This window comes from Nerophis lumbriciformis, linkage group LG24, assembly GCF_033978685.3.
Source record: "Nerophis lumbriciformis linkage group LG24, RoL_Nlum_v2.1, whole genome shotgun sequence".
Taxonomy (NCBI): domain Eukaryota; kingdom Metazoa; phylum Chordata; class Actinopteri; order Syngnathiformes; family Syngnathidae; genus Nerophis; species Nerophis lumbriciformis.
In genome coordinates this window covers 27,473,856-27,500,865 of record NC_084571.2, presented here as the reverse complement: position 1 = coordinate 27,500,865, position 27,010 = coordinate 27,473,856, and the positions used below count along the sequence as shown (strand labels likewise).

The window sequence follows — 27,010 nt, the reverse complement described above, 5'->3', positions numbered from 1 at the left end:
ACACGTATAGCAGCTAAGCTAGCAGCCACTGTCTCTCTTACAGCAGATGAGTTCTGTCAACTAAAGCCATTATATTGGCAATTTTGCACTTTTTTTAAATCAATAAATGTTGTTTTTGCAGTTTTTCATAAAGATACCAAAAAAAATTAAGCTCCTCTCTTCACAACTGAGGCTACTTACGAGCTACCGCTGGAAGTCTGTCGTTCCTCTAAGCCACACCTCCAAAATGCTGACTGGATACTTTTTGGTGGATGCTGATTGGCTGGTTACTTTCTGGTGGATGCTGATTGGTCCATAATATCATATCGGCCTTTCGGAAGTAATTAACAGGCACTCTTACAAGTTGAATCTTTTGAAATGGATTACTACACGTACAGTATATATTACAAACAAAATAAATACCTTAATTTTTCGTACAGAGGCATATATTTTTTTAATTAATTGGGTATATACAGATCTGTCCATCTCCTCAATTCCAGCCAATCAGATCACAGGTAGGCGGGTGCTACAGTAAACACGTATAGCAGCTAAACTAGCAGCCACTGTCTCTCTTACAGCACAGGAGTTCTGTCAACTAAAACTATAATTTTGTCAATTTCACACTATTTAAATCAATAAATGCTGTCCATTGTTCCTCTAAGCCGCGCTCCCAAAAAATATTGACTGTTACTTCTTGGTGGATGCTGATTGGCTGGTTACTTCCTGGTGGCTGCTGATAGGTCCATAATATCATACCTGCCTTTCGACATAATTAACAAGTACTCTTACAAGTTGATTCTTTTAAAATTGATTCATACAATTATATATTACACACTAAATAAAACACGCTAAATAAATACCTGTATTGTTTGTACAGTGGCTTATTTTTTTAAAATTAATTGGGTATACACAGATCTGTCTGTCTCATCCATTCCAGCCAATCAGATCACAGGTAGGCGGGCGCTAAAGTGATAGGACAGTGTATAGGGCAGCTAGCTAACAACAGATGAGATATTTCAATTATATTGTCATATTTGCTCTGTTTTAATCTATAAATGCTGTCCATTTTTTTACAAAGCTACAAAAAAATCCAAACTAACATCTTTCCGACTGACGCTACATACAAGCTATCACTGGAAGTCTGGTGCTTGTTATTTACTTAAAAGTTAAAGTACCAATGATTGTCACACACACACTAGGTGTGGTGAGATTATCCTCTGCATTTGACCCATCACACTCACCATGGGAGGTGAGGGGAGCAGTGAGCAGCAGCGGTGGCCACGCCCGGGAATCATTTCGGTGATTTAACCCCCAATTCCCTTGATGCTGAGTGCCAAGCAGGGAGGTAACGGGTCCAATTTTTATAGTCTTTGGTATGACTCGGCCGGGGTTTGAACTCACGACCTACCGATCTCAGGGCGGACACTCTAACCACTACTCCACTGCGTCAAACTATCACTGGAAGTCTAGTGTTAGTCTAAGCCACGCCTCCAAACATGCTGGTTGTTTACTTCCTTATAGATGCTGATTGGTCCACAATATTTATGAACCTCTGCCTTTCAAAGTAAACAAGCATCCAAATACAAGTTGTTTACTTTACAAATAATGTGTACACTTATGTATTACACACTAAATAATTGAGCCGCCACCTTATCGTGGTAGAGGAGTTTGCGTGTCCAAATTTGAGGGAGACGCCGGATATTGAGTCCGAGTGGACCAAGTTACGAACCTCTTATTGTCGAGACGGCCGTTCGAAGATGTGGCCGCAAGGTGGTTGGTACCTGTCGTGGCGGTGATCCCAGAACCTGCTGGTGGACAGGTTCTGTTAAGCTGAAGAAAGAGTCCTATCGGGTCCTTTTGGCTCATGGGACTCTGGAGGTGGACAGGCAGGTACCGACAGGCCAAGCGGTGTGCGGTCACAAATTCCTTCGGCGGTCACGACTACCGGACGGCTTCGAAGTGATTCTGGACCACCTCCCGCCGCCTCAGGAGGGGGCAACCCCGTGTATAGCAGGGATGGTGTGCCGCTGACCTCGACTGCGGATGTTGTGGATTGGTGTATAGAATACTTTGAAGTCCTCCTTTATCCCACCTACATGTCATCCTATGAGGAAGCAGTGCCTGGGGAATCTGTGATGGGCTCTCTTATTTCTGGGGCTGATGTTACAGAGGTAGTTAAAAAGCTCCTCGGGGGCAGGGGCTCGTGGGTGGACGAGAGCCACCCGGAGTTCCTTAAGGTCTCTGGATGCTGTGGGGCTGTCTTGGTTGACAAAACTCTGCAGCGTTGCGTGGACAATCGGGGGCAGTACCTCTGGATTGGAAGGCCGGGGTGATGGTTCCTCTCTTTAAGAAGGGGAACTGGAGGGTGTGTTCTGACAATCCTGGGATCACACTCCTCAGCCTTCCCGGTAAAGTCTATTCAGGTGTACTGGAGAGGAGGCTACGCCAGATAGTCAGATAGTAGAACCTCGGATTCAGGAGGATAAGTGTTTTTTGTCCTGGTCGTGGAACTGTGGACCAGCTGTATACTCTCTACAGGGTTCTTAAGGATGCATGGGAGTTGGCCCAACCAGTGGACTTGGAGAAGGCATTCGACCGTGTCCCACGGGAAGTGTAGTGCTCAGACAGTATGGGGTATCAGTCTGATTGTGGCAGTCCACGCCCTGTATGATAGTGTCAGAGCTTGGTCCGCATTGCCAACCCTCATTTTCAATGAGGGTTGGACTCTGCCAGGGCTGCCCTTTGTCACCAATTCTCTTAATAACTTTTATGGACAGAATTTCCAGGCGCAGTCAGGGCGTTGAGGGGATCCGATTTGGTGGCTGTAGGATTAGGTCTCTGCGGATTCGATTTAGTGGCTGTAGGATTAGGTCTCTGCGTTGTGCAGATGATGTGGTCCTGATGTCTTCATCTGCCAGGATCTTCAGCTCTCACTGGATTGGTTCGCAGCGAAGTGTGAAGCGACTGTGATGAGAATCAACACTCCCCATACACTGAAACCAATACAATGTAGATCAATATGTGCCAACAATCAAACAGCTACTTTGTACTTCCAGTATTAACACTTTCTACGGCGCAACAAAAGACCAGATTCAGCAAAGACTGAACTGACGAGCCAACACAACATGAGCTATAAACTACTGCCATCTAACGTCTTGGACTTAATGTCATACTTAAAAAGACCCAGAAATGTGATAATAAAACAATATATTGCAACCGGGCAGCAGTTGTCATAATGAGCTCAATAAAAAATTAGATTTTAGAGAAACATTTAACATGTATTAATACAAAGATACTAAAAATGGGTACTGTATCGGTTCAAATGTCCCTTGTCATGACACCATAAAAGTAGTTCCTCTGTGTATGAACAGTTTCTATATATAAATACATAACCAAGTGACAATTCAATTGGTCTCATAACTTTCTTTAATCAACTCAACAAAACAAAACACATATTACAAAATATTTTTACTCTTGGACACGTGAAATCTTTTTTCCTCTTCCAAAGGAAAAAAAAAAACGAAACAGAATCATGGCCCACGATTAGAAATACTCTGAGCGTATCGTTTTCTTTATTCAGGAAAAAAATTGCACCCACAACAAAACAAAAAAGCTTTTGCTGCACACAGGGAGGCATTGAGCAGCTTTGGATGCCCTCCAGGAAAAGCGCTTAAAAGTCATCAAGTGTGTTTTTCTCTTTTGTTGCGACTAACTTCATAATTGGGCCGAGCGGAACCGTGAGATTTCATGTTTCGAAGCGCGGAAGATGATGCGCCACGCAGCTAAATTAAGGCTTGTCACAACACTGCTGAGTTTAGGGCTGTAAAATGGATTGAACGGGGAAAGAAAAAGCATCCAGCCTTCCAAAAAGGTCACCGGGAGAGGTCACGAGGAGCATGTCCAGATTAGCAGGAGACCACACACTTTCTCTGGGTTCCAGTATAGGCGGCAAAACCTCCGTGGAGGTCGGCACTGCAGTGGTGACGACAATCATTCTTTTGGGAGAGGGCCTGCATCAGAGAAGCTTCCCAAAGCGGAGTGCTTGTAGACGATGCAACACTTTGGAAGTGACAGTGATCCAGAAAGCAAACATTCACTTCCTGCTTGCAGCTGAATCCTGAAGGTGCTCTCAGGTAAAGATCTAATCGGTCTTAGTGGGAAGCTCCAAACCGGAGGTCCTGATCTTTGGGGAAATGGGCCGTGCGAGAAGAACTCGCCACTTCCTCCGAGGCTTCTTTTACGGGTGACGGTTTTGAGGGGGAATCTGCTGCCCAGGGCGGCTTCCCCGGGGCGTCACCTCCGGTTGACGGGTTGTCACCACCCGGAGAAGCGCTAGTGTCCGAGTCTTGCTGGGAGATGAGCTGGAGCAAGGCGGCCGCCACCGCAGGATTGATATCCCGGCTGGAGTGGGCTTCAGCGGGCCGGGCAGACGGAGGCGGGCCGGGCGGGGAAGGTGGACGTTGCTCGGCGGACGGAGGTGCACGGTGGGTACCGAACGGCTTCCTTTTGGGGACATCTGAAGAGAAGAAATCACATGTTAGCGGTCATTATAGATGAATGCAAGGCTACAACTAAGTCATGCATTACACGCTGCAGTTCCCACCGTCGCCACAAGAGGGAGCCATGGAATGTTTTAAAATGCAAGTAAAATTGCACAAATAGAGCCTGCTTTTTTCGTTTTCCAGTAAATCCCCAATAAAGCACTAACATTAATTTAAGAAGACATGGGAAATGGGAGAGAAACAGTGGGAATGGTACAAGCTGGATAGACAAAAAAAAAACCAAGAGGGTGACTACAAGTTAAAAGTTGAGAAAAGTTGCAGCAGTTAATTGACCAAACAGGACCAGCCCTGTGGCGTTGTTTTCTTCACTCAACCCCGTTCTAAATTGACTGTATGAACTGTGTGATGAACACAACAAAAAAATGTGGGGAAATGAAAGTAAAAAGAAAAAACACATGCAGGTGAGGTCTAAAAGATTGAAAACATTTATTTTCACTTGATAATTTATTAGACGTTGCATGTAAAAAGGCTGACCAGACAGTCTGAAGCTTCCTGCTGACAGTGGGGAGGTGAAAAAAACTCAACAAAAAAGGAGCAATACACGAGCAATGAGGAAACAAGGGAGAGTGGGGAAAATGTGGGAAGGTGGTGGTTAAAAAAACATAACTAATTCCGGCATGAAGCTCTCTCTCCCCTTCAAATGAATGACACTTGACTTTCTGGTGCTTTTATTGTGTAACACCAGCAGCCTGTGTGCAGTGAAATGTTACGGTTACCTCTGTAACATGAAAACACTAAACATTGTTCTATACATTTGTCAAAATGTGTTGATAGGATTGTGGGTACAAGGGCCAAAAAAAAGGGATGTGAAATTTGAGGAAAAAAAGGATTAAAAAGGGGCGGGGATTATTTGCCAAATTAAAATGCTTTGATTATCTTGCTAATTTGAGATAACGTAATATTAACATAGTGTGATAGAGATCTAGAGTAGCGATACTTCTTGTTCTACTGCAGTCCCCAGTGATTTCCACATGACCCTGCTTGCTTCCCCGTGTCACCTCCTACAGACTAAAGCCAGACTTGCCCTTGCGGTCAGTAGTAGATGCGGATGAACCGCGCGTTAGTGCCTCTTCTGATTGGACGCCGTTGCTCTCGTCGGCTTGCTCCTCGCCTTGCGGCTTCATGATGTGGCCCAAAATGAGAGCCAGTAAATTGGCCTGTTCCTCCGGGATGTTGGCCGGGTCGCCGGAGGTTGGCGAGAGCTCCTGCGGCTCAGGGGGGCCGGTCCTGGACGACGAGGAGCCCCGTACTTGGTGCTCCGTTGCCCCCTGGTGGTGGTCGGAGGCCTCGCTGAGGGCGGACAAGGACTGGCTGAGAGTCTCTGCGTTGGAGAGGTTGAGGAGCTGAGCCACCTGGGGCAGCGAGAACTCGGTCTGTCCCTGGAGGAGGTTGAGCAGCAAGGCCAGCTCCGTCTGGTTCAATTGCTCGGCGGCAGCTCCCAGCGCTGGAGGAGGAAATACCCATTAAAAGGCAAACATTTGCAGATTTCATTGGCTCGAGACATATTCACAAACGCCCGCAAAAAAAACCGACACTGTCCAAAATTGCACCAGCAAGGCAAAATGGCCGACGACTAGGGATAGATATCTCTCACATTTGAATCCATATGGCACCAATTCCCGGTACTTAGGAATTGATACCAGTACTCAACGTTGCTAATTTCCGTACTTGGGTTTTCATGTGTTAAATGTTTAATAATAAACAACATTTTATTATAACTGTGCTGTCCTGTTGTTATATCAAACTTTCTAACACTTAGAAGTAGGGATGTCCGATAATGGCTTTTTGCCGATATCCGATATTCCAATATTGTCCAACTCTTTAATTACCGATACCAATATCAACCGATATATGCAGTCGTGGAATTAACACATTATTATGCCTAATTTGGACAACCAGGTATGGTGAAGATAAGGTACTTTAAAAAAAAAATGTATAAAATAAGATAAAGAAATTAAAAACATTTTCTTGAATAAAAAAGAAAGTAAAACAATATAAAAACATTTATATAGAAACTAGTAAATCATGACAATTTGTAAAATTAACTGTTAAAGGTTAGTAGTACTATTAGTGGACCAGCAGCACGCACAATCATGTGTGCTTACGGACTGTATCCCTTGCAGACTGTATTGATATATATTGATATATAATGTAGGAACCAGAATATTAATAACAGAAAGAAATATGAAATGAGTGTGAATGAGTGTAAATGGGGGAGGAAGGTTTTTTGGGTTGGTGCACTAATTGTAAGTGTATCTTGTGTTTTTTTATGTTGATTTATAAAAACAAAAAAAACAAAACAAAAACGATACTGATAATAAAAAAGCCGATACCGATAATTTCCGATATTACATTTTAATGCATTTATCGGCAGGCCGATATTATGGGACATCTCTACTTAGAAGTTTTATTTGCAAGTATTATACTTTATACTAGACTTTACATGCAGTTGCAATTCCAAGATGCTAGATAGCAGTAGTGTATAGACTACGGTGTATTGGTGTAGACAGGAAATAGTCTTTGTCATTAAGTTGAATGTGCTTGTCTTTTGTTACGGCCTAAAAAGTGTGTATACTCTTTAAGTATTGTACCTATTATGCACAAGCTGTTTGGTTGTAACGTGCAACTTATTTGTAATTTCATTAACAAACATGGAGGTACTAAAATCGCCATGTAAAATCGCTAATGCTAACCAGTAGCATGTATATGGCATATGCAATGTAAATTAGCATGAAGCTGTTGCAATTTGTTATTCTTATAGCCAGACCTGTGTGTTTACTTACGTACCTCATGGTTTCTGCAATAGACACACAGGTCTGGCTATAAGAATAACAAATTGCTAATTTTTTTGAAGACCTAATGAACCTCTTTGGATTAATGAAGCTGTTGCATTTTGAAAAGTGGAGTTTTACATTTGAGGGTTTTTCTATTTAACATGCTTGCTTTGTTGGCATGGAAAATTGCAACATTATCTAGAGGCTGTCGGAGTCTGCTCTGAGTGCTTGAGGGGGTGTCGAGAGTCTGCAACTGGACGAGACACAAAAGTTTGCAACACAATATTTCCTCCTCAAAAGACCCTCAAAGTCTAATATCAAGCAATCCAGTAATGCACAGGCCAATATAAATCCACTCAAAAAAGTGAAACATTTAAGTAAAATAAAAATTCATTAAGTTGCTCAAAGGCAAGATAGCATCCACTGACAGGTCTGTAGTTGCCGTCTGATGTTACTCCGTTGCGCCGCGTTTGCGTGGCATCAAAACACATCTTGCTTAACTGCACACCCAACTTATATGCTAATTGATGTATTAATTTTTATATATTTGATTTGATATAAATTATATGATGTACAGTACCATATAAAAGGTTTGTGCTCTGCTGATTTCCATCCAGGTGTAATTGTAATTAATAGAAACACAGTGATGGATCAGTGTGGTCTTTATAAGATGACATAACTGCATTGCACTGCAAATATAACTGACTTGTTCAAGACTTAAAAGCAGATGTTGGTAAGACGTCCATGTTGTGAGATGTTACATGATGTTAACCTCTTGTGCCAATTAAATTGTCATAAAAATGCATTTTTTTAAATCTTTATTTATACCAATTACATATAGTACTGATAAAGAGTACAAATACCCCGGTATTGTATAGATAAAATCTTACAGATATACATTCCTTGTTATCAGTGCATTCTTTTACTAAAATAGGGACTTTTGTCGAGGCTGGAACCAATTATTCATGTTTACATTGCATCTTATGGGAAACTATGCTTCACTATACAAACTTTTCGATTTACGAACCATGTTCAAAAATCAAATAAGTTCACATATTGAGGTTCCACTATATACGTTTGTTTTATGATTTTCATGTGTCCTGTCAGGATGAAAATTGGAGAAAAATATTTGCCAGGATACCCATGCTTGTAAAAAGTGCTAAATTTTCAAAGACTAATTAAACCCTGCAAAAGATGATTTAGTTATCAAAATTATAACAATAGTCATAGTAGTAAAGAACAAGCTAGTTAAATTGACCAAAAACTGATGTGCAAGCTATTTAATAACTTAATATAAAATGACAGCAAGATTAGGTTAATAGAAGTGTCACATGACACATTATTTTAACACATGGATGCGTTTGATATCGAAGAGAATGTTTTATGTGTTTATTTAGTCCAGCAGTTACCTGACAAGTCATTGTCTGGGACAACGGCCGCGGGCGGTTTTCCCGGCGGAGGAGGCGGTGCTACGGCCGGGCTTGTTTGGGGACGACTGTTTTCGCCGCTGGAGGTGCCCGATGCGTCGTTCCGGGGCGCTTTGGGCACAGGCACATCCTCGGGCAGCCCGCTCTGACGCGCCCGCCGCCGCTTCTTGCTCCACAGCTCGTGGCAGTCTTGGTGGTGAGGAAGACTGGAAGGCAAAGCGCACATCAGTTACGTCGACAACAAATTGACTAAAAAATAAGGCAAAAACTAATCAATGTTCTGACTCTGGAGGCGGCATCTTGCTGGGCTCCACGTCGCTGAGGAAATCGCTGTTGAGAGCACCCTCCGACGTGCAGCGCCGCAAAGGGTCAAGTGTCAGCATTCGGTCCAGCAGGTCCAAGGCGGAAGTGGGCAAGCTGTACACACAGGAAGGCGTTTTTCAGCCGTGCAACTGAAACAACAAAGACTACGACAACTTTGGACCACAACATACAAGGCGAACTCCTCCCGCAGGCGACGTCGGTACTGTTTCTTGGGCTTCATGGTGTTGAAGAGGGGCAGTTTGATGACATCAGGCCAGACTGCAGGACAAGGAGAACCACACAGACGGCTGGCGGACAAATAGGGACAACATTGGCGGGATGTACATAGAAAGTTGTTTCTGTCCTTCGGTTTACAAAAGTCCTACCTGATGAGCTCCAGCTGCAAAAGCTCCTGGTTAGCTTGAAAGATGGGCTTCTTAGTGAACAGCTCTCCCAGAATGCACCTGAAGCGACGGCAGTAGCAGTGAAGTGAGTGAAGAGTGTGCGCAATGGAGGGAGGTGGCGATAATGAGTAAACTCAAACAGACACTCACCCGCAGCTCCACACGTCGATGGCCGGAGAGTACCTCTCCTCTCCCAGCAGGAGCTCGGGAGGACGATACCACAGCGTGATCACTTTATTAGTGTATGGACGACTGCAAGCAAAGAAGTCAGCGTGCACTCATGGGGCACCTCGGTAGCGTAACAATGCCATCTAGTGGCGAGTTGCTGCTCATACAGAGAAAATCCCAAGGCCATGACAGCATGGAAAACAAAGCATCTCTTACCTTTCTTCGGAGTTATAAAGCCGAGCCAAACCGAAGTCAGCCAATTTGATCTGACCCCTGTACAAACGCAGGCGGTCATTGCACATGAGCAACATGTGACAGGCCACATTTAAACCCCATCATTTACCTGTTGTTGAGCAGTATGTTGGAGCACTTGATGTCCCTGTGCAGGAAGTTGTTCTTGTGGCAGTAGTCCAGGCCCTCCATCAGCTGGCGCATGAAGCTGCGAATGTGCTCGTGCGAGAACTGGACCAAGCCTGACTCCAGCAGGCCCATGAGGTCGTGGTCCATGTACTCGAAGACCAGGTAAAACGCCCCTAAAAACACAGAAATCGCATCGCATTTGAGTGAGGTAATACTGCAACAATTACTCAATGCTAACATTTTAGCCTACACTTTACTACTCAAAGGCTGCCATTAACTGCTGCAATGCATTGGCAAACGTTACAGTCAAACAACTACACAAAGCGACTCGATAAAGAATCTGGGTATTATGTTCGACCCAACTCTCTCATTTAAGTTAAGTTAAAGTTCCAATGATTGTCACACACAAACTAGCTGTGGTGAAATGTGTCCTCTGCATTTGACCCATCCCCTTGTTCACCCCCTGGGAGGTGAGGGGAGCAACGGTGCCGTGCCCGGGAATCATTTTTGGTGATTTAACCCCCAATTCCAACCCTTGATGCTGAGTGCCAAGCAGGGAGGTAATGGGTCCCATTTTTATAGTCTTTGGTATGACTCGGCCGGGGTTTGAACTCACAACCTACCGATCTCAGGGTGGACACTCTAATCACTAGGCCACTGAGTAGGTAGTCACACAGAGTGTTATTAAAACAGCCTTGCTAAAATTTCTCTCATTTTTTCCACCACCGACGCTGAGATCATTATTTATGTGTTCGTTCCGTCTCGTTTACTGTGAAGTAATATTTTGGAGTCTCCTTATGTCTAGCATTAAAAGATTACAGTTGGTACAAAATGCGGCTGCTAGACTTTTGACAAGAACAAGAAAGTAGGATCATATTAGGCCTATACTGGCTAACCTGCACTGGGTTCCTGTGCACTTAAGATGCGACTTTAAGGTTTTACTCCTTATGTATAAAATACTAAAGGGTATAGCTCCATCCCATCTTGCTGATTGTATTGTACCATATTTCCCGGCCAGAAATCTGCGTTAAAAAAACCCTCTGGTTTATTAGTGATTCCCAGAGCCCAAAAAAACAACTGCAGGCTTTTGAGGGTTTTCTATGGGCTCCAGTACTCTGGAATGCCCTACCTGTAACAGTTAAAGATGCTACCTAAGTAGAAGCATTTAAAACCCATCTTAAAACTCAATTGTATACTCTTGCATTTAAATAGACCCCTTTTTAGACTAGTTGATCTGCTGTCTCTCTTTTCTGCTCTGCCCCCCTCTCCTGCGTGGAGAGGTTATCAGGTGACCATGGATCAGCCTCCACGGAGGACGTGCTAGCTGTTCAAAGTTGGGACCCAGGATGGACCATCACTCAGTTGGTGACTTCTCTGCGCTGCTGAATTGTCTCCATGCAAGAGGATTCCCTTCTGGCCCCATTATCGACTGGACTCTCACATTATTAACCGTATCCACTTGGCACCCGGGACTGGTCCTCACATCTGTGGTGCCTTCCAAGGTTGTTTGTTCCCATTGGGTTGAGTTTTTTCTTGCCCTGATGCGGAATCTGAGCCGAGGATGTCGTTGTGGCTTGTGCAGCACAGCTTGTAAGTTCAATGTGCACTATTGAGTATCTTAGTTACTCAGACAGCAATGTGTTTTTATATGTTCAGATCAGTGTTAATTTTGTTGACTAAAAACTTTCGTCTTGGTTATCGTCAACTTATTTTTCCATGACTAAAATAGGACAATAACGAATCAAAACAAATGTACGTTGACGAAAACAATGATGAAATTAATTGAACATTTTGTCGACGAATAAAAACAAGACGAAAATGTTGACAGACCAAATCCAATCATATCTAACTTTGTCTTTTTGGGGGCAGAAACATTTATTCAATCACGGTTGCATGTGGGTGAGGGGTGGGGGATAAATCACGAAGGGGTCCAATCAGAACTATTGTCTTTGTAGGGGGGGAAAAAAAACTTGTATTGTAGGGAATCCCTATTAGGGATGTAACGATAAATAGTAATAATGATGACTGCAGCAAATCTCCCGGCGGTTAGTAGTACCCTTTTAAATTAAAATGATGGAAAAACCAAGATTGATAACTGCACTTTGATAAACTCACAGACTGATGGTGCCAGATTGCTAGCTTAAATGCGAACATTAACGTCTTTCCCCACTAAGAAACAACAGCTGTGTCCCAAGACAGGGTCTGCATCCTTCGAAGGGCGAATTTGAAGGCCGCTTATGTCACAAAGCTGCGCGAAGGCTGTCCCAATTAATTCAAATTCGAAGGCTCCTCCAAATGCACCTTCCTTTTCCCTGTATTCAAAGGATGCACCGCGACTATCCTTCGTGGCCTCCCATATCCCAAGATGCTTTGCGCGCCTGTTTGTGGCGTCTTTAAAACAAAAATGGCCAATAGCTTTTAGCTATGCTAGCTGAAAAAAAATCAACCCAAACGCCGCAACACAATATCATAAATTACTAGGGATGTCCGATAATGGTTTTTTGCCGATATCCGATATTGTCCAACTCTTTAATTACCGATACCGATATCAACCGATATAAACAGTCGTGGGATTAACACATTATTATGCCTAATTTGGACAACCAGGTATGGTGAAGATAAGGTACCGGTACTTTAAAAAAAAAAAAAAAAATAAGATAAATAAATTAAAAACATTTTCTTGAATAAAAAAGAAAGTAAAACAATATAAAAACAGTTACATAGAAATTAGTAATTAATGAAAATTTGTCAAATTAATTGTTAAAGGTTAGTACTATTAGTGGACCAGCAGCACGCACAATCATGTGTGCTTACGGACTGTATCCCTTGCAGACTGTATTGACATATAATGTAGGAACCAGAATATTAATAACAAAAAGAAGTGTGTATCTTGTGTTTTTTATGTTGATTTAATAATTTAAAAAAAAACAACAAAAAAAAACCCGATACCGATATAAAAAAAAAGGATACCGATAATTTCCAATATTACATTTTAACGCAGGCCGATATCGGACATCTCTATAAATTACAACACAAAAACTTTCAGATACAGCACGATTGCAAAAGTTACAACAAATACAAACACAAATTCATACAATTCTGTAACACAACAGCATGGCAGCCAAGGAGAAGTCTTTTGATAAAAAATAAATAAGAAGAGATGGTTGAAGGAGTCTATAGAAAATTGGAAGCAAAGGGCCAACACCATCAACAGGGTTGAGGGAGCATACATGCTTCCGCACACCTGGCACGCTGTCAGTCATCGGAGAAGCCAGAGCAGACAACAGATACTGTATGGCCGAGTTGGGGAACTTTATTTAGCGGATAAATCTACTGTTAAACTGTTGGTTACTGTACTTTTGACAGTTGCTTGAATGTTAAAAATGTGAGCAGAAAAGATTTCCTCTTGTAAATTCAACATAAAGGTTTTGGTTGCACTTTATTCAAGTAAGATGTGAATGCGTTGGCCATTAACTGTTGTTTACATGCTTGTTTGTATCATAAGTCATTTATGCCTAATTGCCTCACAAGAAATAACAGGAATATATGAATAATCACCCGCCGTGTCCAATATCCAGTATTTATTTCATAGTGCTTTATTATTTTTGCTCAAAAGTTACTGAATTGATTGCACTTCACTGAACAGTATGGCATCGTTCTAAAAAAATGAAATCGTCCCTGAATCATATTAGCAACCACAAATATTGAACCAAAGTTAAAACAGACCGTTCCACCTCTATTACCTAGCATGTGGCTGATAAAATGTGAGCATAATGTTAGCTTGTAGCAGCACATAGCTATTTTAGCATTGCTAACATTTGTGTCCTGTTGCAATCCTTAATGTTATGTTGTTGTATGTGATATTAAGTTAAAGTTAAAGTACCAATGATTGTCACACACACATACTAGGTGTGGCGAAATTATTCTCTGCATTTGACCCATCACCCTTGATCACCCCATGGGAGGTGAGGGGAGCAGTGGGCAGCAGCGGTGGCCGCGCCCAGGAATAATTTTTGGTGATTATTCCATCCCTTGATGCTGAGTGCCAAGCAGGGAGGTAATGGGTTCCATTTTTGATAGTCTTTGGTATGACTCGGCCGGGGTTTGAACTCACAACCTACCAATCTCAGGGCGGACACTCTAACCACTAGGCCATGATATATGGCATCTATTACGTTAGACAAGTGCAGCATTACTTTAAAGGGTACCTATTATGCACATACAATTGTTCTTACTTATTGGTACCTGTTTTTATGTATTTGGGATTTGCATAAGTCCCGAAAATGTGAAATCCAATGGAGACATGGCAGGATATTTAAAAAACAATCTTGCTTTCCTTCATACTTCCTCCAAACGGGCAATTTGGAATTTTTTCCAACATGCGACGTCAGCGGATTATCTATCTACGGTAGAGATTTTAGTCTGAGATTTAAGATTGGTCAGATCTAGTCTACCGTATTTTTCGGATTATAAATGGCAGTTTTTTTTCATAGTTTGGCCGTGGGTGCGACATATACTCCGGAGCGACTTATGTGTGAAATTATTAACACATTACCGTAAAATATCAAATAATAATATTTATTTCATTCGCGTAAGAGACAAAACAAATGGCAGCAATCGTTACTCACACGTCAACCAATAAGAATTTGGCGGGGGAGGGTCATGGCAGAAGTGCATTGTGGGTCATGGGGTGCTAACTGCTATATGCTATATGCTACTGCCGTTGCTACTAAAATGGATCACATCAACATTGGCGGTAACTTATAAAAACTGAGAAGGACTGAACAAAAATGGCACCGAAAAGGAAATCCTAAACTGCAGATTCCAAGCTGGACGTAGTGAAATATGCAGCAGAGAACGGCAATCGAGCAGCAGAAAGAAAGAGGCGACACCGGGGCAGAAGATTTCATCGGATTTACGATCGGGAGTGACAGATTGTTTGGTAAACGTATAGCATGTTCTATATGTTATAGTTATTTGAATGACTCTTGCCATGATGTGTTGCGTTAACACACCAGGCACGTTCTCAGTTGGTTATTTGTGTGTCATATAACATACACTTATTCAGCCTGTTGTTCACTATTCTTTATTTATTTTAAATTGCCTTTCAAATGTCTATTCTTGGTGTTGGATTTTATCAAATACATTTCCCCCAAAAATGTGACTTATACTCCAGTGCGACATACAGTATACCGGTATATGTTTTTTTCCTTTTTTATTGTGCATTTTTGGCCGGTGCAACGTATACTCCGGAGCGACTTATAGTCCGAAAAATACGGTATTTCTTATTTCTCTAGTCTAACAGCTGATGCCAACACCCTAAATATTTATAAATATTGTCTTTCCATATGTATTAGGTCTATCTGGGAAACTCAGAAGAATTTTGAACTAACACAACATCCGAGTACACTTCAAACCAAGCAACACCCTGAGACAGACTGGTGCATCCTAAAGACCGGACACCCCACACCCACAAAAACAATCTGATGTACACTATCTAGTGAAATGATGAATGCACTGATTCATATATTGAGGAAACAAAAAAGCCACTAAGCCAATGTATGGCACAGCACAGACGGGCAAACTCTTCAGGCCAAGACACAGCTGTCAACCAGCAGCTCAAGGAGAAACGGCACTTCTTTGAAAACAAAAATGTACAGATTGATGGTACGGAAGTGGTGTGAGGGAAGCCATCTACATCAAGGTTGAAAAACCATCCTTGAACAGAGTAGGTGGTCTGCGACACCACATATCTCTCACATACAACACTGTCCTTTAAACCATTCCTAAAAGACTGCAATTTAGCCTCCAAGAAATAACAGGAGTTAGAAACATTCTGGTCACAGATGCTCCTCTGTTACATTTGATTACAAGTGAATGGAATGCTAACGTGGGTGATTCCGACTATTTTGGGCTGATAGTGGTCGATCAACAGCGATCGTTCTGCCACACAATACTTCAATGCTAACAGGGAAAATTTCACTTCAACGACTATCGTTGGCTTTCACAGTAGTATTGATCTTTTACGTCTCAACAGTTTTTCTCACTACATTAGGGCGGAATCATCCTTGCCCACGCACACCCTCCTAGTGTTCAATTAAATATTTGGGGTGTTAGCACCAGCCGCTAGACTAGATCTGACCAATCTAAGTCTATGAACATAAACTGACGTAACCTACTTGGATGAGAGGCGAAAACGCTCTTAAGAAGTCAAGTTACATTCGTTGAATGCCCTGAGAATACAATGACCTGGATAAATGAGAACATCTACAAATAAAGTAGAGTATAGTTTAAACCTAATCAGTCAGTAGACTCACTATGCTAGTGCTAAAAACTACAATATGGCTGATGGGGAGAAAACGCAGTCAAAGTGGAGCCACATGAACGCTGTGTATCCTGGCACCCACAAAACAGCGCATCCAAAAGAGACGGTCAGAAAGCGGCTTGAAGACGGTCTGTAAAATAACCTATATAAAAATTTTTAAATGTAGAACAAAAATCCCAATATGACCCCTTTAAGACTCAAACTGTGTCAGAGATAAACACAGCTCGATAGTATTAAAGCTACAGGCAGAAAATGTGTTCTCAATAAGGCTGACTAAAAGCATTTTTCTGTCTAAATTTCAACATCGGAGCTAGATTTTGGACAACACTATCATCTCTGAGACGCATTTAAAGGGGAACATTATCACCAGACCTATGTAAGCGTCAATATATACCTTGATGTTGCAGAAAAAAAGACCATATATTTTTTAAACCGATTTCCGAACTCTAAATGGGTGAATTTTGGCGAATTAAACGCCTTTCTAATATTCGCTCTCGGAGCGATGACGTCACAACGTGGCGTCACATCGGGAAGCAATCCGCCATTTTCTCAAACACCGAGTCAAATCAGCTCTGTTATTTTCCGTTTTTTCGACTGTTTTCCGTACCTTGGAGACATCATGCCTCGTCTGTGTCTTGGGTGTAACAACATGAACAGGGACGGATTCAAGTTGCACCAGTGGCCCAAAGATGCAAAAGTGGCAAGAAATTGGACGTTTGTTCCGCACACTTTACCGACGAAAGCTATGCTACGACAGAGATGGCAAGAATGTGTGGATATCCTGCGACACTCAAAGCAGATGCATTTCCAACGATAAAGTCAAAGAAATCTGCCGCCAGACCCCCAGGAAAAGAGAGCGGATGAGGGTATGTCTACGGAATATATTAATTGATGAAAACTGGGCTGTCTGCACTCTCAAAGTGCATGTTGTTGCCAAATGTATTTCATATGCTGTAAACCTAGTTCATAGTTGTTAGTTTCCCTTAATGCCAAACAAACACATACCAATCGTTGGTTAGAAGGCGATCGCCGAATTCGTCCTCGCTTTCTCCCGTGTCGCTGGCTGTCGTGTCGTTTTCGTCTGTTTCGCTTGCATACGGTTCAAACCGATATGGCTCAATAGCTTCAGATTCTTCTTCAATTTCGTTTTCGCTACCTGCCTCCACACTACAACCATCCGTTTCAATACATGCGTAATCTGTTGAATCGCTTAAGCCGCTGAAATCCGAGTCTGAATCCGAGCTATTGTCGCTATATCTTGCTGTTCTATGCGCCATGTTTGTTTGTATTGGCATCACTGTGTGACGTCACAGGAAAATGGACGGGTGTATATAACGATGGTTAAAATCAGGCACTTTGAAGCTTTTTTTAGGGATATTGCGTGATGGGTAAAATTTTGAAAAAAACTTCGAAAAATAAAATAAGCTACAGGGAACTGATTTTTAATGGTTTTAACCCTTCTGAAATTGTGATAATGTTCCCCTTTAAAATGGTCGAAAGATCATAGAATACGGGAGCTGTAAAAAGAAGCAGTGAGTTTATTGCTTTTCTTGGCAGGGCTGCTTACCTCTGTCCTTTTTAAAGTCGAGCGCATCCTGCTTGTCGGTGACGATCTCCTTCATGTTGACGACGCTGCAGTGTTTGAGCTGCCGCAGGATCTTGATCTCCCTGATGGCTGTGATTGGGAAGCCCTCTTTCTCGTTGTCTAAGCGCACTTTCTTAAGAGCCACCAGTTCACCTTGTCGAGAGTTTGAGACATTTCAGGCTCAGTTTGGTATAAGAGGAGAGAAAAACGGTAGGTGGTCCTACCTGTGTCTCTGTCCTTAGCTTTGTACACCTGGCCGTAGGTTCCTTCTCCTATGATGCCGATTATGTCGAACTTATCCACGCATCGCTTGCCCCAATCGCTTTGGGTGTGTTTGCGCTCGCCGTACCGAGGACAACAAATCCTTTAAAAAACAAAACAAGAAAGATTTAATTTAAAAAAACGTAAAAGTAAAGTAAAAATCCCATAAAACAAACTGACTTTGGTCTCTTTTTAAAAACTGGCTGTGGAAGCGACAATCCCAGGTTTGTAGGAAACTGGAGGGGTGAGCAGTCGCCTCCAGGCAGGGTGGGCGGGAGCGGGAGGTCGGTGATGGACGGCCGACTCCGCATTTCCTTCTCTTTTCTCAACCCCTTCTGAAAATAAGTGGTCCTCTTTGGGCTGAAAATGAAAGCATGTATAACAAACATTGAGGAATAGTTTCAAGAAGGGCTGTGCAATAAAACTATCAATATATAGTGCGATGGACACGATACCAATAAAAAACTGGTTTGATATAACGTTACATGTATTTTTATATATATACATTATTTGTCAGAAGAAACCGAAAGTTCCAAAGCAATGTTGGTTGCATGATACAAAGGCACTCGCTCTTTAGTAACCTAGCAAAGCAGGGAGTTACACGCTAACAGCCAATCAAGTAACAGTATTAACTATTAAGTTTGGTTGCACTAGCTTGTTGTCTCGCATTTGCACGGAGTAAGAAGAGAAACTAAATATGAGTGCTGCAGAGACTAAGAAATTGCCCATAAAACAGGAAAAGTCACCCGGACAGTATTGCAATTTTTGGGGATTTTTTTAAAAACGGACCGTAGTCACACCAAAGCACACGTAACCAATAATACTAGACCAAATTAGCTGCGCTCACCCTTGAAAGTTTTTCACAGGTTTCTCTTATGTTTACATTTTTCAAACTTCGCACTATTGTGTTACACTTTATGAAGCATTTTTACATATTACTTATTTTTACACATTTCAAGAGGTTAGTTCACTGCTCGCTGTACATATCCGACGAAGTCAGACCAACACTGTTTCAATATCCATTTCTCAGATGATATAATTGTTAATGACTGAAGTGCTGATATCAACCAAACCTAACCCCCTCCACATCCCACCACCCGGATTGTAAATAATGTAAATAATTCAATGTATATACTCTGATGATTAACTTGTGTGATGACTGTATTATGTTGATAGTACATATTTATACCATGAATTGATTAACATGGACCCCGACTTAAACAAGTTGACAAACTTATTCGGGTGTTACCATTTAGTGGTCAATTGTACGGAATATGTACTGTACTGTGCAATCTACTAATAAAAGTCTCAATCAATCAATCAATCAATCAGGTGTTCATATGATTTTAGATTTTTGTTTACATTGATTGTTTTCCATGTTTGTGTTGACATTTCCATTTTTTGTGCATTGATAGCTTTGGGGATTATACATCAGAGGAGGATTACATTTAAAATAAAATTATTTTAAATTGTATATATTTATTTTCTCCTGGTCCTTACTTCCGAGATCCATAATTATTGATATCAACCAATATAAAACACTAATATTGTGATACAGTTTTCAACCATATCGCCCAGCCCTAGTTTCAAGCATCCTCACCTGTCCTGAGAGTTTCCCAGCAACATGGGGGGTAATGGCAGGGGGGGCAAAGTCAACGTCTTGTGAAGCGGCGTTGGTCGGGCGGGGCTTCGCGTAGGAATAGGCGCTGGTGATTTTGCGGGGGCTGAGGGCGCAGGTGGTTGAATGTTGTCAGCTTGCGGGGGTGGCGTGGGTGGGGGCGGGGGTGGCGGTGGGGGAACCGGCGCAGCAGTGGTGGTTGAGGGCTCTGAGGGCTCTGGGGGTGATGGTTCAGGAGGAGGAGGAGCAGCAGGGGAGATGTCGGCGGTAATGGAGGGTAAGGAGGGTAATGGAGCAGCAGGCTGCTCTTCCATGATGGCTGCCTCCTGCGGTGACTCCTCTGGAGGCCGAGGTTCCTTTTCTCCCGAGCCCCTTTCCTCCTGCGGATCCTCAACCGGAGGGCGTGCAGAGGAAGAGGAGGAAGCCATTGAGGAGGTCGCCAACGAGGAGGCTGCAGGTTTTTGTGGAGCCGGGGAGGCGGCACCGCTGCTGCTGGCTCGAGCTGCCGCCGCCTCGGCAGCTTGCCGCTCCTTCTTCCTGCGGGTGAGCTCCGCGCCCAGGCTGGAATTAAGGGGAAGGCGAGTGGGTGGAGGGGAACGGCTGGCGGGACGGTTGCTGTAGGAACTGGGCCCCAGACCGCCAGAAGACCCGCCGTGCCGTTTGCCACGGGACCGAGAGGAAGAGCGATGGGAAGAGGTGTTGTACAGCATAGGGGATCGACTCCTCGAGCGGGCAGAGCGTCTGAAAACCAAGTTAGGGAAATTACAATAAACATAACGATAGTAGTTGCTTAAATCTGCATGACAAATGTTGAAAAAACAAAATGGCATCTGGAAGTTCTTCAAACTTAAGTTATGTGGTCTGAATATCTCAAAGTTTGTGCAATTCATATACCGCCCAAACTTTGCTTTTATGTTATTTCTTTATTTAAATCATTTTTGATGCATACAGCTTTTTAAATAAAGTTCAGGGTTTCCCTTAGATTGTCAAGATACCTGTGGCAGTGGGGGCATGGTTAGGGCCGTGGCCAAAATGACGTCAATACATTATTTGCTATGATTCATATATTTTCCTTAAAAAGGCAAAAAAAATGTTTACATACATTTACAACTAATATGTTGTGTTATAGTTTATAGTATTAACATATATTTTTCTTACATAATATATTTTTTCTATATTTTTAAATTCTTGCTGCCTATTATACAATATACTTTTATTTATTATAATTTTCTTCTAGAGATCACTAGTCAATAGTACAGCAACGATGAGTCACACTTCTACAAATGGCGACAATAAAATTTGTCGCCGACAATAAAATTTGTCGACAATTGTCGTGACATCATCACTCGTGTTTTTCCATCCGGCAATGGGTCACAAGCAAAAACATCGCCAGTGATAACATGTACCGTATTTTCCGCACTATAAGGCGCACCTAAAAACCACAAATTTTCTCAAAAGCTGACAGTGCGCCTTATAATCCGGTGCGCCTTATATATGGGTTAATATTAATATTAATTTTCATAAAGTTTCGGTCTCGCAACTACGGTAAACAGCCGCCATCTTTTTTCCCCGTAGAAGAAGAAGCGCGCGGTGCATGCTGGGATATGTGACGTTTCATTTCCATTTGTGTGTTTATGTAAAGACCCCAAAATGGCTCCTATTAAGTGTGTTGTCTGTCTAATTATAAATAATGCAGACGAGGCGTGTTAACTGAGTTCTCAACGTTTACTCACAGCGTGCTCATAACCACATTCTAACTGCCAGCATACAACAACGCTTCTCAGGGCTACCGCGCATGCTCGTCACTATCGTTGCATGCTGGGTAGTGTAGTTGTTATATTTGCTAGCTCATAACATCACATTAAGAGACACGCTTACGCGCTTAATTCAATACTCGCCGTCATTCCGGGTGGATTGACAAAAGACCTCCAGCCGCTAGATATTGGTGTCAACAGGGCATTTGAAGCTAGACTGCTAACTGCGTGGGAACAGTGGATGACAGAAGGCGAACACACGTGACGTTCACCAAGACAGGGAGACAGCGCCAGACGACATACGCCACTATCTGCCAGTGGATCGTAAATGCCTGGGCTGATTCAGTCTCATCTGTGGTCCGAGCTTTCAGGAAGGCAGGAATTGTCACTGAACTAATAAACGGCAACGACACTGACTCCATTAATGACGACTTCGACGAGACGGAGCCGGCCATGTTGGATGCCGTATTCGCTCAACTGTTTAATTCGGACACTGAAGAAGAAGAATTCGAGGGATTTGTGAATGAGCTATAACTTCATAAAGTGAGCTTTACATTTTTATTTAGTGTGTTGTGTTGTGTGACATTAACGTTTGAGCAACGTTGAGTTATTGATATATTGTTATTGCTCTGCACTATTTCACGTGTTACTATATTGTGATTGCACGTTTGATTTACGTAACACGAGTAAATCAGCTGTTTATTCATTTTGGGAGTGAACGGAGTTGTCAGAACGCTGGTTTGTTATCTATTAATAAAGTTTGACTGACCTATCTGACTGTTTTGTTGACATAGGTGCGCCTTATAATCCGGTGCACCTTATATATGAACAAAGTTTTGAAATATGCCATTCATTGAAGGTGCGCCTTATAATCCGATGCGCCTTATAGTGCGGAAAATACGGTAAGCATTATTGCTATGGCCGTCGACTAATATGTGGAAATACTTTTTAGTCGCATCCTGGGTAATTCGTCTTAAGTTAGAACTGGGCTTCGATGTGCTGAAATCATGGGCGGGTGTCAACTTGACATTTAGCCATGTTTTTTTTTGTTTTGTATTTTGTGTTATGCATTGTCATTCCACATTGCTCACTGATGTGTTATAGATGTCAAAGATTAAATGTAACCTTGAATCCTTTATGCTATCTCCACTTAACATTGCCCGGACAGCACGATTTTGACAAAAAACATAATAGCGATTTTTCTCTCCGAAATTGCGACTGCGATTCAATTTGCGATTTTTACATTTAAATGCTTAAAACTGCAAAAAATAAGGGAGTGAAAAAGACAAGTTACTTTCAGACTGTCGATCAACATATTCTTGTCTTGGGTGCCACACGTTAGAACAATATGCAATAATTGGCTTTAAAATATATTTGGCTTCTTGCATGCAGACACTGAGCTTTTGTCTACATCATGCCTTTATAGTGAAGAAATAACATAAAAACTATAGTGTTTATAATGTAATCATAACACTAATACAAGTAAACATTCAAAAGGATATACACTTGTATTTCTCATTACTGTAGAATTGTTTACCATTGTACTGTAATTAGAAGGTAAATAACTTTTAGCTATATAAATAAATTAAACAAAAAAATGGACTCCAATATCTGTAAGCAAACATTTAATTTGTTGCTACTTTTTTCCTACACTTTGAGCCTTGCGACTTATAAAACGGTGCAGCTAATTTATGGATTTTTCTTCGCTAACCGACATATTGTTTTGTGTTCAATAGTTCACTAGCAGACACACTGGAATGGTGTTATTGTTTGTGATATGGCGCTATCTTTTGGGCGAGTTTGCTCACTGTAGGTGTTATGGGTTGAAAATGTACTTCTTGTTTTGATGCCTTAAACCGGAAGTAAAACAGTCCAGAGCGTTTCGGCTCGTCAGGATGCTTCACTCATCACGCCAAGCAACGCTTGCAAGTTTTCCAATTTAATTAAAACAATTCATACTTACTAAACTGTCCCATAAGTGATGTATGTAGGAGTGTTTTCATGCATATTTGTCCGTGCTATCGTAATGTAATGATGCTAGCGTTGTTAGCATTAGCTAATATGCTAACATGTTCACGAGTGTCTGTTGGTAAAATTGACTTCACAAATTCTTCAGTGGATTCACCAAACATCCACCTGGAGTTATTGAGTCCGTTTAGCTGACTGGGGAGCGATCTTACGCAGCTGGTGGGTTCATGACGATGACTTTTGTTTTGTTTGATCATCTGATTTACTGCCATGTTACAGACACCGTTTGGAAACAATTAGGTATATAAATAAACATTTACGAAATCTGTCTGTGTAAATGGTAAATAGGGAGCACTTTTCTACCTTCAAAGTACTCAAGCCTTGCCGTCCCACTAACTAATTTCACAACATACAATATATATCTGCGGCTTATAGTCCAGAGCAGCTAAAATATGTAAAAACATGTTTTCCTTCTAAATAAACTCTATAGTGCATTTTTTTCCCAGGTGAAAAACTACATCAAGTTGTGTTTTTTATGTTGCGTGATCACGGCATTCTCTCTCGCATGTCCATATTGATGGGCTCATATTGCCCATCCCTGTTAAAGCTAAAATATTGACATTTTGCTTTGTATCATATTTTTCTTCTTTATTTTTGTCACTTTGCAAAACTTCTCACTAGTGTGTCACATCTGTTGTGCTTCCTGTGTGTGTAAACAAGTAGTATTGCTCTCCGCCTACAGAGAAAAAGACTATGGATGACTATTAAGAGTGCGCACAGAGTTCAACCAATTCTGTTAAATAAATGTGCAAAAGTGCTGAGAGCGATGCAGAGAGTGAGACCTCTTTCTTTTCCTCCGTTTGACTAAGAAACAAACCCACACGGATTTAGCAGTTTATCAATGTCGGCAAAGTATTTCGATTTCATCCATCCATCCATGTTCTACCGCGTGTCCCTTTCGGGGTCGACAGGGTTACTGGAGTTCATTTTTCTTTATTGTTCGATTGACTGACTTACTATCAGCCCAGGCCTAGTCATGATTAAAACTTATTTTAAGGAGTAAGTGGCGTTTGTTACTAGCATACTGGCTGGCTCCACTGCAGCGCACACAAACTTGCAGTTTCCTTAAACACTTTTGATAGGCCAGGAGGCAAAAGACACGCTCAACAATTCAAGATGCCATTACAATGGACAATCAATGGTGGAAGACTATCCAAAAGGAATCTAAAGAAAATATACATTGTTTTAGCTATAAATGTGGTTGTTGCAACAGCCTCTAAGAGATGCAATAGCAATGTTTGGTGCAACAAGTTGTTCTGAAGAACTAAAATGGCTGATAGCACCAATACATGCTTGTTTGGATGCAACTGACTACTTAAAAGCTTTTGTTTGCGTCATGACGTGGGAATTTCATATTGCAAACATTAAAAATGCTAAATAAAAACAATGTATGTCATACTTCAGGAGACATTTTCTTGACTAACAAGATCAACATGTCTTTGGATTTAACTTCTGCATTTAAGAACTGTGTACACTTGCAGGATGAGACTGGATCTATATAGTCCCTGAGAACCCACTCACATCTCCAAACACGTCCACCAAAACGGCACTGCACGTACTCACCGAGACATGGGGCTGGTGCTGGAGGACCGGCGGGTACCGTAGGGGCTGCTGGAGCGCCTCCTGGAGAAGGGGCTGGGCTCCCTCTCGAAGCTGGAGGACCTGTGCCTGCTGCCGTAGGGGCTGTCCGATCTCTGCCTGCTGCGGCGGCCCATGTCCCCGTAGGGACTGGGGCTCTGCTGAGACGCTTTGCGCCTCGGATAGCTGTCCTCCCCTAGTTGGCCATACCCGCCGCCGCCCAGTGGACTCTCACCACCGGTCCCTCCTCTCCTGGGACTGGGCGACATAGCAGCACTGGGGGGTTTCCTGCGGGGATTACCTGGATTCGGCTTGACCTTTGGGCTGGACTTGTGGCTCTTGGAGGACTTGCGATGGCTCCGGTCTACCCGGACCTTCTGGGGGTTGCCATGGACACCTTCCACTCGGCTTTCCCGTTTCTGCGGTTTGTCCTTACGAGACTTGCCTGAGCGGCTGCTCTCCTTGCTGCGGGACGACGACGTGGAGGACGTGCTCCCGACGCTGGTTGCGGGGTACACCTGGGCGGCCGGCATGGGGTCCAACCGTTTGAAGTCCACCTCTTGCTGCATGTAATGCTTGGACAGGCCAGACGAGGCGGGTTTCTCCTTGTCCGTCCAAGTCGCTCCCTTCTCCCGGTCCTTGCTGCTCTTCTTCTTGCTACTACCACGCTCCCCATTGCCAGGGTCTCGAACCTTATTGGGGTCCTTGGACTTTTTCCGGGAGTGTCTATGCGGCTTGCTTTCTCGGGTGGGCTCTTCGATAAAATACTCAGGCGGGGGCTCCAGGCGCTCCGCAACCGTCTCAAGTGGTCTAGAGGTCGGGGGGTCTGAAAAGGAGTCAGAGTCCGAACTGATATCGTCGTATTCCACCAGAGGTTTCACCAAGCTGACACTAGGCGGCGCCGTGTAGCCCAGGGTAAAATAGTCGGCCTCAGCCGAAGGTTCCCGATATTTTGCCGATTTATGCCGTTTACGTTTGGTGGAAGACATTAAAGATCTTAAATGCACCTTGCCATCTTGATTGGCCATGTCTCCCGCAGCCGTGTGGAACGCAGCATGGGCGCCGTGCGCCAGGCTGCTGATGCTCGATTCCGGCTTCCGCTTGGTCCCATGGTGTCGGTCCGACCCAGGCATCCCTCAAACCGGGGTCGGTGCCTCTCCTCCTGCGCCCGGGTCCAAACAGCTCATTAACCAGGGCGTCAATTCAAGTGTCCAACATGTAGCTAACGACCGCACTAGGCCGCAAACGTCCAGTGCGTCGCCTCAAAGCTGATTCATTCACTCCGCGTGTCGTCCAAACGCCTCAAAAACGACCAAAAATAAATCCACTGTTGCTCTCCAGCGACGTAAATGACCGTAAATGAAAGCTTCCTACCTAACATTGGACCATTGCGCTGTCGTCTCCGTCTCAACTGAGCTAGCACCGCTAGCTAGCTAGCTAACGGTGAGCGGGCTAGCGACTGTAGCCGCAAAAAAGAAAGAAAAAAAAAAGTCCCCTTTGTCAAAGCTGTCCTTGTCCGGTGTCTAGTTAAGGAAAGGTGATTTTATTCCACAGAATTACGGTCTTGGCACTCAGTGACGAGCAAATGTCTTCATTTAAAGACAATCGTCTCTCGAACAAAATGAAAACTTGACCCTGTAGGTGCTGTTTACATGTTCCCTTTAATGTAAGCTTTATCCCCTATAAATTCAATATTTATAAGAAATTATAGTTTTTTCATGTGCAGTAGATGTTCCAGTTTACTATCAATGGCTCTGGAAATCAACCAGGCCTATATTGAGGGCGATGCTAGTGGATTTAATACATCCACAGCCCTAGCAGCCGGAGACTACAAACGCCATTGTGGCTCCTGTGACTAGCTACTTCTGCGCAACGATGGAATGG

At 42.8% G+C, this 27,010-nt stretch overlaps 1 protein-coding gene across 1 annotated transcript; it reads right to left on the bottom strand.

Moving 5' to 3' along the window:
* Positions 1-3,387: 3,387 nt before the first annotated feature.
* Positions 3,388-27,010, bottom strand: cdk12 (cyclin dependent kinase 12). Its single transcript, XM_061981878.1, has 14 exons — positions 25,112-27,010; positions 19,749-20,507; positions 18,329-18,508; positions 18,112-18,251; positions 17,870-18,040; positions 9,961-10,150; positions 9,834-9,890; positions 9,600-9,701; positions 9,432-9,509; positions 9,237-9,353; positions 9,028-9,159; positions 8,725-8,948; positions 5,566-5,985; positions 3,388-4,495 (listed from the first exon to the last, which is right to left on the bottom strand). The coding sequence occupies exons 1-14, from the start codon at positions 26,257-26,259 to the stop codon at positions 4,131-4,133; spliced, it is 4,083 nt and encodes a 1,360-aa protein (XP_061837862.1). The 5' UTR covers positions 26,260-27,010; the 3' UTR covers positions 3,388-4,130.

Bases quoted from the DNA above. Each gene is read 5' to 3' on its own strand.
- cdk12 (XM_061981878.1), bottom strand. From the start codon at position 26,259: ATGCCTGGGTCGGACCGACACCATGGGACCAAGCGGAAGCCGGAATCG. The intron at 9,891-9,960 runs GTAAATGATGGG...GCGTTTGTACAG, and splicing joins AACATACTGCTCAACAACAG to GGGTCAGATCAAATTGGCTG. The intron at 5,986-8,724 runs GTAACTGCTGGA...TTCCTCCTCCAG, and splicing joins CCCAGACAATGACTTGTCAG to CGCTGGGAGCTGCCGCCGAG.